At 40.0% G+C, this 17101-nt stretch overlaps 1 protein-coding gene across 4 annotated transcripts in view; it reads left to right on the top strand.

Annotated features, from left to right (window-relative positions):
• Nucleotides 1-17101, top strand: part of TMCC1 (transmembrane and coiled-coil domain family 1) — a 125053-nt gene that overhangs the window by 11430 nt on the left and 96522 nt on the right. Inside the window, exons 1-3 of one of the 4 annotated variants that reach the window (XM_082321173.1) lie at nucleotides 12612-13796; nucleotides 14286-14551; nucleotides 15326-16037. In XM_082321173.1, coding sequence (XP_082177299.1) covers nucleotides 15492-16037 — 546 coding nt within the window. In that variant the 5' untranslated portion in view covers nucleotides 12612-13796; nucleotides 14286-14551; nucleotides 15326-15491. The other 3 variants (XM_082321172.1, XM_082321175.1, XM_082321174.1) reach the window with 3 other exon arrangements.

The following is a 17101-nucleotide window of genomic DNA, read 5'->3' as shown; positions in this document are numbered from 1 at the left end:
TCCTTTGAGCTTGTTACCCAGTTGTGTTTATTGGTATAATTTTCCTGATCTCCAGGACATGGTGAAAAGCCTGAGTAAATAATAGTTGAGGAACAGGTATAGCAAGTTCTAGACCAAAAATGTCAGAATTAGTAGCAGACTTCTCTATTCTAAGAGTTCTTCAATTACGTAATTGCCATAGCTATGTATTGATGCTGGTTTGTTTTTTTTAAAAAAGTTTGGTAATAGAATTTGAGTAGTAGGAGAAGTCTCTAAAGATACAAAACTCTTGCATATTAATCAGTTATATATAAAAAAATTAATTAAAACCCTTTGTGTGAACTGTTCCATTCTGTATCTCTGATATGAGAGGGAAATCTGAAATGATAGCCTAGTAGAAATTGTTGTCTAAGAGTGAGTAATTAGAGTGGTGGAAGGGCTGGGTGGTTTGGCTGTTTTTAAAAACAAACAAACAAAACAAAAACAAACCAAACCTGTAGCTGTTTGGCCTGGTCAGTTAAATATGGCTTTTGAAAAGTATCTGGTGATTGCTTTCTTCATCTTGGTCTTTACTGGGAAGATGAGCCTTCAAGTGTCCCAGATCCTTGTGACAGTGAGAAGGTCCAGAGCAGGAAAGGCTCCTCCTCGATGAAGGAAGACCAGGTTAGGAAGCACTTAAAACAAATTCATGGGTATAAGCAAGTCCATGATACCTGATGGGATGCACCCATGAGCACTGAGGGGGGTGGTCGATGTCATTGCAAGGCCACTCGGTTATCTTGGAAAGGCTGTGGTGATCAGGGAAGGTGCCTGAGGACTGGAAGAAGTAAGTGCCACCTCTGTCTTCTGGAAGGAATCTTCTAAGAAAGAGGATCCAGAGAACTGTGGATGGGTCAGCTTACCTCTGTCTTGGGGAAGGTGATGGAACAAATAATACTGGAAACAATTTCCAAGCATGTTAAGGACAAGGAGGTGACTGGGAGTAGTCAGCATGGCTTTAGGAAGGGGAAATTACGCCTAACCAGCCTTCTGTGAAGAGATGGCTGGATGGTGGATGAGGGGAAAGCCATGAAGATTTACTTGGACTTGAGTAAGGCTTTTAGCACATTCCCCCATAGCATCCTCATGGACAAAATGAGGAAGTATGGGCTAGATATGTGGACACTGAGCTGGGTAAGAAATAGTTCAGCCAGTTTCCCATCCACCTCAGTATCCACATATCTAGCCTGTACCTCCTCAGTTTGTCTGTGAGGTTTGTGGTCAGAGCAGCATGAAGTCCTGGTGGAGGCCAGTCACTAGTGGAGTACCCCGGGGGTTGATACTGGGTGCAATACTGTTTAACCTCTTCATTAATGGCCTAGATGATGGGGCCAGGTGCACTGTGAGCAAGTTTACAGATGATACAAGATGAGAGGTTGATACACCAGATGATTGTGCTGCCATTCAGAGGTACATGGATAGGCTTGAGAAATAGGCAGACAGGAACCTAATGAAGTTCAACAAAGGGAAGTGCAAAGTCCTGCACCTGGGGAGGAACCGCCCCATGTAGCAGGTGGTATACCCTATATGGGCCACCCTAAAAACCTGTATACATGCTGGGGCCCCAATGGCTGGAAAGCAGGTCTGCGGAAAGCAACCTGGGAGTTCTGGTGGACACCCAAGTTGAACAACAGTTCTGTAAGGAGACATTAACATCGGTCTTGGTTTTGGCTCTGGTTATAAGTCTACATCTCCTCAGTGGTAGGTAAACTTCATCCTTGTTTCAAACAAATGTGATCCCTTTTTGTGCTGCTTTGGGTAAAGATTTTGTGGATTTTTTTTTTCATGTGGACTCTGCCATGAATGTGGGAGGAAACATTCTGATTTTGGCTGAGGCTTCAAATGTATGACTGCTTGATTCCCATTGGCAAGCAAGTTGTCAAGCCCAGTTTCTTTATACCAAAATCACAGAGTTAACTACTGTCTTTATGCAGTTGGATGTGGAGGTGGATATTGAAGAGCTAGCATATTTATGTGTGTGGCTGCTTAGCTGTGCTGTGTTTGTGCAATTTGTGTGTGTTGTCTCTAAAAAGGCATAATTATATCTATTAGAAGAAAAGGACTATAGATGGACATCAGTATTTTTATTGCTTAAGTCCCAAAAGTGTAGGCCTTTACTCCTTTTAAAAGCCTTCTCAAGACTAGTCAGCTAAAGTTGAATGTAACTGACCTTGCAGTGAAATACTTATGTCCATGTCAAGAAAGGTCATTAAAAGTAAATGTGGAACAGTGATCATACTTCTGGTATATCAAAACTTGCACTAAAAAGCTCCCATAGTAGTGCACAAGCAATAAAATAAACCTCAGCGTGCTTGCGATGCACGTGTTCAGTGAACAAAGGAGGGAAGTCACAACTCCCGTGTGGTAACAGTTGTGTCTACAGCTAACGCTGACTCCATTTCCAAGTGCATGCTGTTGTGCTGTAGTGAGGAGTGGTGGCTACGTTGGGTTCCTTCCTCAGCATTGGAGAAGAAGCCTGGCAGCACGCCCGTGTACTTCAGGTCAGGTACTGCTTGGACTGTGTTCCTGAGGCACAAGGGTTAGTTTGCCACTGTTTCTACCAGGTAGGGTACACATGTACCCAGTTACATTGTTCCTTGTCTCAAGCTGTGCTTGAGCTACCTGAGACTTGGAGAAGTGGCTATAATGAGTCAAGTTAAAAACACATTATGCCTGTATCCTGTTTCTGTTGGCAGCTGGTAGCAGATTCTTAAGAGTGAGCGTAGGGCAGTCTTTTACTGGTAGGTCCTCCCAGCCTCTGTCAAGTGTTGGTTGAAGGACTCCAAGCGGTGTTTAATGGGGAAACTGAACATCTTGTTTGTAGCACTGCAGGGAGGGACTTGCTAATGCTTAATTAGAAAAAAAGAGCCATTTGAACAAACCAGCCCCAGATGAAGGCCATTACTGTTAAACTAATATAATTTTTTAAGAGTTGCACTTAATTAAAAGCTCCCTGGACTAACTCACTTGAAGAAGGATCAGGAAAGACAATATTCTTCTGAAGAGCAGGGGTGAAACTGTTGTATCATGAATGTGAAAGACAGTTTGGAAGTGGTAGAGTAATGTAAGCCATCAGTTTGTTACTGAGTCCTGTTAACGTCTGATCAGAATTTGTCTGTCTTGCCTGTTTTGTGGCATCTTTTAAGCAGTACTAATGCAATGAGCTGCCAGGTTTTGCAGGCTGCAAGCAGGTTTTTCCAATGACAGTGGTCTTCAGACAGTAGAGCTTTTCAGGTATCCTTCTCAACAGCATGGAAGGAACTATCACGAGATGCATATTGCTGCTTTGAGTCCAAGTTTTATGTCTGTAGAGAGTAGTTAAGGTACACTGTTTAGAGCAGATGTGTTAAAGATCTGGGTTGCAGTATGGGGATGGTTATCAGTGTTTTAAATTAGCACTTTTCCCCATTTTGGGACTGAATATGGTTTGAGTTAGTCTTTGTAAACTGTTTAAAGTCAAACTTCTACTTTGTAACTCATTTGATGCTACATACCAGTGGAAGACTTTCATATACCTAATACCCAGAGCACCTGAATCAGTGCGAAAAGCATTCTAATTTTGCTGAGCTGAAGGAAAACTTCTTTTGATCTGTCTTTTAGTCTCAGTAAGTTGAGTCAACACTTCTGAAAGATCAGAGAATTAATACTGCTTTTGAGTCATCAGGGGGAGTATTTTACCACTCTGTGCCAGGTTAGTTCTACTTTCTTCTTTCACGAGTCATTGTAAATATGATACTTTCCAAAATTCAGGGCTAAAAGCACATGTTAAAATCGCATGTAGCGTGGGCTGGTGGTAGATGGTATCTTTCTTTACAAGCCTGCTAATTTAACTTGCTTTAACCCTCTTACAACTCCAAGCCTGGAATAAACCTTTCTTTTAGAATTAAAGTGCTAAATCTTACCAGCTTCCGTGCTGGCATTGTCACAGATGAATCTGCTAGGAGTTAAAATGAGAGGCCATCTCTTCTTCTTCTTTTTTTTAGACTAGCATGCTTAAAAGTCTCTCTGTAATGCCTGAAATAGCTGTAGTGTAACCTTTTGTCTTCCCTTGGAAGTGGAATGAAAATACCTGTATTTGCACTTTGTGGTTCACTTGTTCCTGACATTTGAGTCAGCTTTGACACATTGAAAGTGGCAGCATCTCCTGGCAGACAGGCAATGAGGATAAGAGCAGCTTTGATCTCTTATCCCCGGCCCGTTCCTCTCCTGAGAAGGTCCTGCCAAAATGTTTGGCATGGCCTAGTAACGTTGCATTTTTCCAGAGGCTGGAGAATCTGATTCAGATAATGCAAATGTTAATAGCAAAAGTGGATGGTAGGACTGCAGCTGACCACAGAAACGTTTGAGATGCTTCAAGGAACTAAACCTGTTCCAATGAAAGATTTCTTTAAAGAGGGGGAAGCTGAAGGAAACTGAATTACTCCTTTTCACCTTTGCATGTATAGAATTCATTCGGTATTTGAAGGTAGGCTTTTATTGTTGCTGTACTACTCTGAACAGGCTCAGTATAGGCTCCTGCCTGTGAAGAAAATATCTCCATAGCTGATCTTAACCACATTAATGAAACAATTGTCTGCTGTGGTGAAATTGGAACACATTTCTGCTGCGATAGATGCCTGCAATATTGAAAACTGATAACGCAGCTTAAAATGGTTTCCTTAAACAATGAACTGTGGCTTGTTTTGACAAACAGGACTCAGTGCTCAAAGCTGTGTTTTTAAATGAGGCAGATGTTTACAAGTGTATATTTCTGTAGCAGTTTTTCCTTGTCATAGTCCACATAAGCCTGGAGCTTTCCCCATCTCTGAGTTGAGAGGGGAGCAGATTGTGCCAATGACCACGTTTTCTCTCTGTTCCTTATGCCTTTTCCCAAGACATCACATATCTTAACTCATCTTCACCCTCTTGCCATCGTCTGGGCTGTGGGGCTTTTAGCTTCCCTTTGATTTTCCCCTCAGCCTCAGTGAGTGTGCTTCCAAGCAGCAGGGATGGACCAAGCCATTGCTGCCTGTTTTGGACTGGGCACCTGGGACTGATGTGCCTGTGTCATCGTTTTCTCTTCCCTGATCGAGTCCTTGATAATCACACTGCAATTGCTGTTGACTTTACTGCACACTGGAATGTAGAGAGTTAAGTCATGTTATTAAAAAACCCGCAACTAATAGGCAGATCTTCATTGTTTGTCCACTCAGTTGTGAGCCCTGGCTTCAAATTCTAAATATATGCAGGCATCTAGTGAAAAATTACTTGTTGCTAATGACAATGTTAGCCACTACCTCTCTTCTGTAATCCTGGTCTGTTTGTTCCTTATTTCCATACAGAGCTCTTTTATTTGTGGAAGACCCAGTATTTTGAATATTTGTTTAATACTTCTTCGCTCTTAGTTTCTCTGTTTACAAAATGTGGTATTTGAACTGTAAAAATGAAATTATTTTTGTTTTGATGAGTCCTTGCTGAAGCTGTTGTGAGTTCCTGTTTCTCCAGCTGTTGTGGCCATAGCTTCAGATATGAGGTTTTTGATAACAGCATTTTAGAGTAATTGTGCCCTGTCTCTGTACTGCCTCCCTTCTTTAACCTTATCCCAAAGCTGTTGTAACCAACTCTGTGGTCAGATTCTTCCCCCAGTCCTGCTTTTCCTTCAAAGCTGAGTTAATTTTTTTGTTTTGGTTCCCATCACAGCCCCAGAAACAGCTGTGCCTACACAACTAAAATGGTGCTATGTTATGCTTAGGGACTGAAAATGAGCCACAGGGGGCAAAAGAGGTTGGAAATTCTTTAAATTGCTATTTCTGTCATACTTGTATTGCGAAAGGCCAGCCTGAGATCCCTGCTTGAACTGCGACTGGAGGTGGTCCCTTCAGATGCCCTCCAGTGAAGCACTGAATTTGGAATATGCAGTTGACTGGTGTTTAGAACATGTAAACATGGTTACAACTTTTTTTCATTTAGCAAAGAGCAGAGATGTTCTTGGGGAAATGCTGCAGTTTGAGTTGCCTTTCAATTTGGTTTTGAAGAAGAGTAGGTGAGGATGTGGCTTTTCTGAAACGGATTACTAAATCAAGTGAAAGTGTCAGCTGTTGGTCTTGTCTTGGCAAACTGTACAGTTGTAAATTGCAGCCTTGTGTAACTTCTGCTGCTGTATACATACTTGTGGTGGATGCAATGTAAAAGTACTAATTTGTAATCTATCTTGTTAAACAGAAAGACTTGCTAATAGGGAAGTTTCCTCTTATGTCTAGTAAAACAGACGGTTTTTATAAGAATTCTTTGTATGTACCCAGATCCATCAGATTTGTTTTTCCTCTAAAATACCTGCAGGCTGCATTTTTAGTGTTGTCTCTGAACTTCTAAGTACATTCACAACAAAAATTTCTAGAAAATGTGTATGATCTATGTAATTGTGAACGTTGGCAAATCAGAAGGCTCTAGCTAAATCTTTAACCTTGACTTAGTTTTCTTGCAGCACTGGTTTTATGAATTTGATGGAAAATAGCCTATGAGGACATTTCCAGGAAAGGATTTTTTTTTAAGTGGTTTTGGTAGGTTCCAGATATGGTACTGTATACTATCTGTTCATAAGCAAATCAGAAGGTGGCATCAGTGAGAGCTCATGTACATATGACATTAACCTTTTAAGAGGAAATTTTAAGTTTGATTCTCTGCTCCAAAAGTCTTACATAATGTTAAGGCAGCTTCTTGACCTTTCTATGTTTGTTTTTTCATCTGAAAACTAGGGAAGTAATAGTAATTCAATATAATGTAGGAGCATTCCAAGAGTAAATTCATAGACTAGTCATCTGTTTTGGTAAAGTAAACCTATAAATGCTTTATGTAGCTAATAAATTCATCGGGGGTGAAGGAAGTGCTTTAAAGATAACCAGTGCTTTTTAGAAGGAAGAACAAGAAGCTCTGCTAAACTGTGGAACCAGTAACGTTGCCCTACAGTCAGACTATTATGGAATACCATCTCTAGATGCAGCAGCACAGTCTTGAAAGTCTTCTAATAATTTTACAGGTCACAAGCTATAGAAATATAGCTGAAATATTTTGCTTTGATTTTCATATGATGTTTATAGCATATACCAAAACCTGAATGATTATGTATTGGTACCTCTGCATGGTTCTTAATTTTGGAGAAGTCTTGACCTCTACTTCATAGCTTTGATTCAGACAACAGTGTAAACACTGAGTTACTGGAATATTCAAAGAGGGATGGAAAATATTTCAATGGCAGTTGGTTGTACTGTAAAGCAGTAGAAACATTTCTGAAAACCAGTCACTCAACTTTAAGCCACTGCAGTTTCCTAATAAACAAGGAAAATTACCTAATCTTTGGTATTTATGTCTATGGTCCTTACACCGTGAACTTTTAACTTTGCAGAAGAACCACACTGGTCTTTATTCACAGCAATCAATGAGCAGTACTTCTTATAGGACAGCAGTAATTTAGAGATTGCCTATGGGTGGTATTGAAGATGCTTGGTTCGCATGTGGGTGTATTCAGGAAGATGTTTCTTAAAAAATAATTGGAAGGAGAAAGGGATCTGTCGTTCGTTAAGAGTGATATCTGCTCATCTGTGACTTGAGTGCAATTTTATCTGTAGGATTAATATTTGAGCTTTCAGGAACAAAAAACTGTGTGTATTAGTTTTGTTGGTCAGCAGTATTAAATATAAAGTTATAGAAAGGAACTGTTTCAACAGGATGTGGATCTGAGAAGAGGCTGATGTTGAAAAATCACCTTCTGGTATGTCTGTGAACATGCTGCCCTTGCACAGTATGAGCATGTGAACCATTAATGGATGCAGGGGTAGAAATGGTGAATACATTTTGGTGTGCCAAAGCATAAAATCTTCTGCTGCTGAACCCTCTGAAATTGTTAATGTACATGGGGAAGGCATGGGAAAAGGTGACTCTCCCTCCCTCCCCATTTCTGCTTCAGAGAAGAGGAGGACAATTCTTCATGCCTTTTGAGTGACCTCAGGTATCTGCTCCCACCCCCTTTTCCTTGCAGCATAGTCACCCCTAGCAGATGAGTGGATGGACTGTCTAGATCGAGGCTTGTGAGAATTCTAGGAGAGAGTTTGTACGTCTCATGTTTTGCACGGGCTCAGACATAGTGCCATTTTTGTCCTTAAATATCTTAAAAATTCTGTTAAGTTGCTCCTTGGTGATGATTGTGTAATTCATACGTAAACATACCGCCAGCCTCTCTGTTATTTTATTAACAGTGTGCTGGAGTGAGTTTTTCTGTTCTTTGGTATTCATACAAGTGGTCTGTGGTTTAATGTGTAAGTTGTGGGACTACTAAATGATGAATTGATTTATAGTGCATGTGTCAGTTGACTTAATCCTTTTACCAAAAGAATACAGTTGGCTACCTTTATAAAATTCAGCAACTTGGCATTCGAAGTTTGAATTATTCTTAACTGATATCTGTACTCATTGCATTCAAAGGAATCCAAGTGTTTTGCTCCATTTTAAAGCATTTTATTAAAGTACCTTCACCAGTATTACCCTCAGTGTTTCTCCCCTTCTTCAGCCAGCTGGGTTGTTCATATTTTGCATATAGGAAAACATTAGGCATAGAGGCTGACTTGCTCAAAATCTGTTTAACAAGACAAAGCTGGTTTAGCCCAGGATGTCTGGTCTCTCAGCCTGTACTTTAGCCATCAAACTGTGTTCCTGCTGAATCTGTGGTATGAGAAGGGAGAGCAAGGATAGCAGAGATGGCATCATTCAGCTGACTTCCTTCTTGACTTCTGGATAGTGTTGGGAATAGGTTGGAGGGTTTAGGGAAATCATTAGGCAGAAATCAGTAAAACCTATTGTTATCCTACTATGTTGTTTTTGCTCTGTAACACTGTGCAGTTGGCTTACAAAATAAGCTGTAGGTCTCTTGCTTTGCCCGGTGTCCCTTGTTCCTATTAAAGTGGCGGTTGCTCTCCATCCGGTGCAGCCTTTCTCGCTGTGTTGAGTGGCATGGACTCCTTGTCCGGAGCTCTGTGGATTAGTTCAGTGAATTCCTTGGGCATGCCACCTGCCACTCCTTACTGCTTCATCAAAAGTAGCTGGCTTTGGGCTATTCCTCTTTTCTAAAATTTTAGATGCAGAACCTCAACAGAAATTTGGCTTGCTTTACACATACTTGAAGCTGTTTTTTTCCCCCCCTTCCTCTCCTAGCTGCACTATTTAATATGCTGAGTCTTTCTGGTCTTGCCTTTCAATTTGCTCTTTCAGCCATACTCCATTTATGTTCTTGCATAGAGTACTGTCAGTGTCAGGGTTGTGGCCAGGTGTCAGCCTTTAAATCTATCTATCTGTCTATCTTGTCCCTCTTTTTTCTTTTGGACTTCACTAGAATTCCAGGAAATCTTTTCTTGGGTGAATTTTGGAGGAGGAGGAAGAATAATTCTGTCTTGAAAACTGCAGGTATCATTTTGATTAAAAATAGTATTGTTTTCTGGTCTTTATTAAGTTTTTTCCTGTATTCTGTCATGTTACCTATGTTCTTTGCATTTAATTATTTCTTGTATGTCTTTTTCTTCCATTTTTCCCCCAGTTCTCTACTCTGACTTTTAAAAAATTGTTCTGTTATAATATAACAGCTAAATATACCTGTTTCTCCAGGTATTGGGTAGTCATGCCACTATCCACTTGTTCTTTTGGGTCAAATTATTTACTCTATTACTGTTGTCTTCCTCTTTGAATGTTTTCCAAACCACAACCCCCTTGAATTTTACACCCATTCCGGTTTCTCATGAGTTCCTCTTTCTGACAGGATTAGCTGTGAACACCCGGAGCTTTCTCTCCTTATTTGCTCTGCTGCTTGTTGCTGCTGAACAATGATGCCTTTAAAATGTCTTAATCCTCCTGTGGATATAAATCACTTGCTAGGGTTCCCAGTTCCCATAATATGTGGTTTTCCAGTGTGTGACTATTGCCCCTCTAGTCTTTCTTGCTGAACTGTTTGCCCTGATACAGAATTCATTTTGGGATGAGTTTCTGAAAATAATCTGGGATTTCTCAAACTAAGCTGGGCTGTTTCTTGACAAAAATAGTTCTTAGCCTGAAGCAACTGAAAAATGTTTTTCTTCTGCCAAATAAGAGGAACGGGAAGCATCTCCTACCTAAGATCCCTGCTAACTCTGGACTACAACTCTATGATAAGCTATTAAACTGACCTGTTTATGGAATAAAACAAATGTGAGGGTTCCTTAGCTAACTGTATTTCAACATTAACGTTAAGGGTTCAAGATATTAAAATACAGCATAAATAATAGGTATTTGAAATAGTCTACAAAAAGGCAGAATATTTTCTGTTTTCTTTTGTTGAAAAGAATTTTTCTTCCCTGTTTCTACAGTTCTGTGCTGCTTGTATCTGTAACAAGTACTCCAGTTGCAGATAAGTCAGCTGAGTTTCAATGGTAACTTCAGAGTTCATTTTATTTACAAATAACTGTGGGTTTGAATGCAATTCATTAAACTGATGCGTTTAGAGTAAAATTTAACTTGAATAAAGTTCAACTAAAAACTAATGGGCCAAAGTCTTTTCAGACTTCTGATCTTGATCTTAGATACTTGACAGATTTTTGACACTTTCATGTTACAAAGTATTTGATGAAGAAAAATGAAAACTGGGAGGAAACTTTTTCTCCCTGTAGATGATCTCGATGTCTAGAGCAAAACAGCACCAGCAATACTTGATTAGTTTCTACCCTGCCATGTTCTCTGTGATATGTATGTGTAGCATTCGTGCCAAGTAAATGGCTCTAGAATAGAGCCATTAGATATGCAAAAAAAAAAGATGGTAAGGTTGTGTTTGCTCTTCATAAGTACAGGGAACTGGAGGAATTTTGATTAGCCCAGTGCAGTAGCTTTTCAAAGTTTAGAAAAAAATGAACTTCTGACAGAAAATAGGAGATGTGATTTGTATGTCAGTGAAGGCTGTGATTCACAAGGGAGGATATACAAGTAGTTTTTATGACCTTAGATCTCAAAGCCCATCTGTGGGCACTCTGGAAATCAGACTGCAGTATAAAGGCTGGGAACTTGAGGCAAAAATATCTCTTGACCTACAGGGTCCTATAGTGCTATAGGGCATATCTATAAAGACCTCACTGGCAGAAGCTCTGAAAGTTCTTAAAAAATAACTTTAAAACTAAGAAAAGATAAAAGACGAGTAGAATGGCTATGAAGTTATGTTAGTGGCACCTCATATGTTAACAGTACTTCACACACTGCTTAGTTCTCCACTCATGCTATTGTAGAAATGTAATTTCTTCTGTGTCAGATCTTTTTCAAAAATGCGTTCATTCATTTTTTCTAAGTTCTTCATATTTGCTGTCATCACTTTCTTCATATTCTAGCATCCCACTTCAGTGGTTCTGATTAACATTTTCTTTATCTCTGCTGTCTTCTTGGAGGTGGGAATCTGGTGTGTAATAAAATAGTCAAAATGCCCCAGTTGTGCAGTCTCGTAGTATTCTTCTGAGTGCTGATGTATTCTGAAGCTTGTGTCCCTGTTTTCAGGAACTAGTTGAGTAACTCATGACCTTTGGAAAATCTGGGTGGTTTAACTGTGGTTCAGAATAATGTGTGAGTCTGGCTAGAGGAATGCGGTCATATCTGCTCTCAGCTGTCCTCTTGTCATCCTCTGTTGTGTCGTTCTAGCATCTGGCCTTACCTTGGGCTTGTCGCAGAAACATTAAACAGATCATCAAAATGCCCTTGAAATACTCTGTGCCCTCCTTTAGGAAAGGAGAGCAAAGCCAGGATGGTGTCCTCGGGCGTGGTGTGCTTTGCCTAGGTTGGACTCAAACCTTTGAATCCTTCACGCTCATTCTGTGTGAAGGCTGTGACTGGATCCATTGCCACGTCTCCGCGTAGACGGGTTCAGCATGTAGGCAGTCTGCCATTACGGAAGGGTGCTGTGCAGGGATTATTGCTGTAGTGGACAGGGGTTGGTTGGTTTTGTTGGCCTCCTGGCGGAGGCTGCTGTTACGTACAGTAGCAGTTCAGCCAAGGTGACAGAAGCTTCCTTGTGAAATGAACTGAAAGGTGCTCGGGTTTCAAAGTGCTCACAATTCTCACGTCCTGTTAGGTGAACTCCAGATAAACAAGAGCAAGCTGTTTGACCTGTGCCCAGAACATTTGAATGACTAAATAGGAGGAGAAAATAAGATCTCTATGGACCAGTCTGACCTTGCAGACTAGAGCCTGAAATCTGCCTGTGCTTTCAGCGCATATTGGTGGCCATAAATCCCAAGAGAAAATGTTCTATCACAAGAAATTCTCTGTAAGAGATTAACTCTGTAAGATTCAGTTTTAACTTCAATTATATTTGTATCCCTTCAATTATTTGAAAGAGTTTAAAATAGCCCAGCTTCCAGAGGCACTTGCATTTAAATGAAAAAAAAAAAAAAAAAAAAATCTAGAAGTTGGAACCATGTTCACTTTGTTGTTTGTGTACATCTTTCCTCCCATTTCCAAAATTGCATCTCATACCCAATTTCTTTTGCAGTTTTGTTCAGTGGAGGGACTGCTGTATGTCAGCCATGCTAAAGGGCAAGTGATGGAGGCAAGTACTAGTTTATATATTCAGTTATCTAATATTGTTTTTGCCAGTTTCTCCTTTTGAACTGTTTTGTTTCCCAGTGCTGCTGTGAAATAATTGCACAAATGAAGGACTATATTAGCATGTTCTGGGATGTAATAATGCTATAACATCTGCTCAGTATGACTATACGGAATTGTGAATTTTCTCTGATGTATTATATTCTCGCACGAATAAGAAATGTATGGTTTTTGAACTTCATGCTGTAAAGTACTCCATTCCTCCCTCAAACAGAATATAAACGTTGTTATAAGTGGGGAAAAAAGGCAAGCACAAAACTTGAATCCTAATGCCAATAAATGTGCTAATTAATTCTGCTGATTCACAGTTCTTCACATTTATGAGTAGTTTTTTCCCCAAAAGTAGATAGTAGGACAAATAAGTAGTTTTAAGGATCTTCATACCAGATATGCAATTTGAAAAGCTCTTTTCCGGCTCACAACAGACTCGTCATATGGAAATATGAACAGACAGATGACCACAAAGCTCCCTATAGGAGCTTCTTAAAGATAACGGGTCAGTGTAATTTCAGAAATCAGTCACAGAATACAGCGGGGTGGTAGTCACTTGTTTGTGAGCTGACTGTAGGCTGATTTCTTTCAGGTTGGTTTGTAAATTGGCATATGGCTAATTTAAGCAGGTTAATGGTTTCCAGCAGATAATGCATGGATCTCTAGTTAGACTGAAGTGGTGTTCTTTAAGGTCAGCAGTATTACCAGTGGTAATCTGGATAGAAAGTGTGCAGGAGATCAAAAAGATACTGGTTAGAGAGCATATTGGGCATCTTTGATATGAAATACAGTTCTTCAGTGAGTCCCGACTGAAAAATTAATACTGAGGGAATTAGCTAAAATGAAAAAGGCAGTTATGGGCCAGATGTCAGGTTTGTATTTAATATGCCAGATAATTTTGGAAGTCTTGCTTTTTAGCCACTGAGGTTTGTTCACTGAACCATTTGGTCTGCTGGATGAAAAAGAAAATGTAGTTTTGCCTTTTTTTCCCCAAAACTTAAGTGGAGACCTGCAATTCAACTTTCTGGAAAACGTGTTCCATGAGAAAAAAGAAATGTTAAGGAAGAGCAAGCTCAAAAGTCAAAGCATAATACTAGTCATAACGGCACTTGAAGTCATTTATGAAAGTGTTAAGTATGTAAAAGTACAAGGTGGGTTGCCCATTTTTTTGATTTTGCCACACAATTTCTGCATGAATATGGGTAACTATATTTTTCTGGGATGTAGTTTATTACTTTGCATTTAATGTGTTACTGATTAAACTGGCCAATATATTTAGAATCAATGTTATAACGTGTTAAAAGTACTGAGATAAAATCCTGTATCGTTCCAGTATTTTGCTTTCTGTAAGTACTGAATTTCATCTTGCCTCCAGCTGATAGCAACGACATTTGAAAAAAAAGAGAGTGTGAGGCAGCTCTTCTGATATTTTTGGATGCCAATTTGGAAAGCATTTTGGGATATCTGTTTAACCCATTGTGTCAGTTTTAGATGCACAAAATTGAGAGCGCTCTAATTGTAACCCCAATGCATTATGCTTCTGCAGCTGTTTTAAGATAAAAACGAATGCTCTCAAATCCCAAACATATGCTGCATTTCAAATAAAATGGTTTTTGTTTTTGTTTTTTTTTTTTTTAAAGCACAGGCTGCTTTCTGCCAAGATTGAGGTAGACCTCTGTGATCTGGTTTCTGTATTTATAGAAGCCTAATCAAAGCTTTCTCCTGCAAGAAAACAATGATCAGCTTCCGAGCATGTGATCTCATGGTGCTGATGTGAAACTCTTTCAGATACTGTGTCCTTCCTTCCTTCCTCATTCCTTTGCTGTATTTCTCCAATGGTGTGTTGCTATATAAGTGCTCAGCTGCAATGTCATATAACCAACTCCTGCCTGAGCCCAGCTGATAGGTAAGGTTGAGATCTCTTGGAGAAAAGCTGCATGTTTCCTCTCTGCTAGAGACCGAGCAACACGTATGTGGTGCTGCTCCCTTTGAGATTGGTTGTTTAATCTACCTTTAAAAGGGCATTTTTGTTTTCTCTGAGAACTATGGACAAGACTATGCCAATTGAAAGCATTTCACTTGCCTGTTCTTGCTTGAAGACAGATTTTCACATCTAGTTTCCAGTGCCATCAGCGGATGTTGGCAGTAATATGCCATTTCTTACTATTTGGAAATGCATAAATGATTTGGAAATGTTCTGTTTTCTTGCATATATTAAATACTGTGAAGTTAGGCATTCTACAGGAAAATCAGATGGGCAGAGCAGACATTGCATTTGAAGGACAAAATATCAGATCTATGTCAAGGAACAAAATTAATTCTGCCAAAGAGACTAACGTGCTCTTCAGAAGTTTAACCTCATGTTCTGTTCGATATTATTATGGGCTTGTTTTTAATAAAAACAGGTTTCTCCTTGCTTCTCCCCCTTTTGAACAGCTTTTTTTACCTTTCTTGCTTTCCTATACCCTTTGTGCTGGGCTTTTTCCCCTAGGCAATGAATGACTTGTCTCATACAAGCTTTGGCTTCTGCGTACAGCCTAGATGCAACTAATACCACATGGAGAGATGCTTGGAAAACTGATACATTTTGTTTTGTTAATGGCATGTTTTGCGCATTGGATTTTTTAACCCACTACTTTCTGCATGGATGTATAATAATGACTCTTTTGTTTAACATTAGATAAGCATGAGATCACCGTGGCACAGCTGCATGTGTAGTCACTCTTGAAGCAATTGCACACCTAATTGGCTGACAATCTTGGCATTTTTAAAACAAACACAAGCCTTTTAAAGACAGGGGACGTATTCATGTATGAGTAGTCCAATAAACCTGTTGGGTGTCATCAATGGAGCCCCCTGGCACTGAACAGTTGTGTGATGACCCTGACCCTGGAGGCAAATCCCAAGATCAAGAGACCAAAAAACAACATGAATCAGAGCAAAAATTATCCAAAATAACCCATAATGCTTTGGAGAACATTAATGTGATTGGTCAAGGCTTGAAGCACCTTTTCCAGCATCAGCGCAGGAGGTCGTCAGTTTCTCCACATGATGTTCAGCAAGCTCAGGCTGATCTGGAGCCTGAAATGGATCTGGAAAGCCAAAGCGTCTGTGCTGAAATTGATGGTGTCTCCACCCACCCCACAGCTCTGAACCGGGTGCTTCAGCAGATCAGAGTGCCACCTAAAATGAAGAGAGGGACGAGCCTGCACAGCAGGCGGGGCAAGGCAGACGCCCCGAAAGGAAGCCCACAGATCAACAGAAGGTCTGCCCAAGATATTCAGTCAGGTCGGCCCAGATCGTCATCTACTACAGATGCTCCCACAAACTTGTCCGTGATGGAGATTGCTTCTTCTATCTATGTAGGTGGAGAGGAGGCCACAGCAGCAGCAGTAAGTTACTCAGATTTACCTTTGGTCTTTATCATCTCCTTGTATGTTTTCTTAAGCCTTTTGAATCTTGTTTTTAAAAGGAAGCTTCTTTCAGCAAACACTAATGCTACTGTGTTCAAAAGCTTCGTCAGCGGTGAAGCAAAGAGCTTAAAAGATGCAAGCATTAGTCATTTTCTCACATGGCAGGTGGCTTATTTTATATGTATTTGATCAGTGAAATGAGAGCTACTTTTGAAACACATTTGGTTGGTTGGATGGCACACCACAGTCAAACAAGGAGTGATGGGAAGAGCAGCAGCCAGAGTAGTCCTCCTTAGCAGCTGTTATTTAGCTCCTGCAACAAAACCTTGCATTTACGTAGATGGGTTTTTTCTTCTCCTCTTGTTTTATTGCATATTTTATAAAAAGTGAGGAATTCCAGTTTGAGTGAATGGTGCTGTTGAGAGGCTTTGGGAAGACTGGCTACAGCCTGCAATTGAACTGCAATGCCAGGCTGACTGAATCTGATTTAGATCAGTCTGGCTACTGTGCTGACAGGGGATCACTGCTGTCTCTTTAAGTTTGTCTAGCCTGGGTGGAAAAAGCGTTCACTGAAATGACAGTCTCTGTTCTGTGACGTGACGTGTTCTTGCAAAGCTATACGTATCAGTTTATTAATGATATCAAGAAGTAGTGTTTGGCTTACCATCTCTCTTCTTTCCCAGATCAATTTAGTTGAAGCACTCTTGGGTTTTTTGTTTTTTCGTTTGTTTTTGTTTTTTTTAGAATAACTAGGCTAATTTGAGCTATAACCTATATTTTCCTAAAATTCTTTGCAGGTTTGTTCACTGGAGGAAAAACCCTTTGATAAAGATAGGAAGCATTGTGAAACTGATTTCTGGTTCGTATCCTCTTAATTAAAGAGGGTCTGACCATGACTCTTGGACCAAGAGAAACAATCCTGCTAGTGTTTGATGCTGTTGAGATAGCACGGTCCTGAAGTTTACGTAGATTTTTCGTGATGGAAATTTGTTCTCATATCCTACAGTTTCTTTGACGTTGACTAGATGATGATGGATTGGGGC

This window comes from Platalea leucorodia (genome assembly GCF_965183815.1).
Source record: "Platalea leucorodia genome assembly, chromosome: 9".
Classification (NCBI taxonomy): domain Eukaryota; kingdom Metazoa; phylum Chordata; class Aves; order Pelecaniformes; family Threskiornithidae; genus Platalea; species Platalea leucorodia.
Note: the sequence above shows the minus strand (reverse complement) of the source record. Positions and strands in the feature narration are given on the sequence as shown.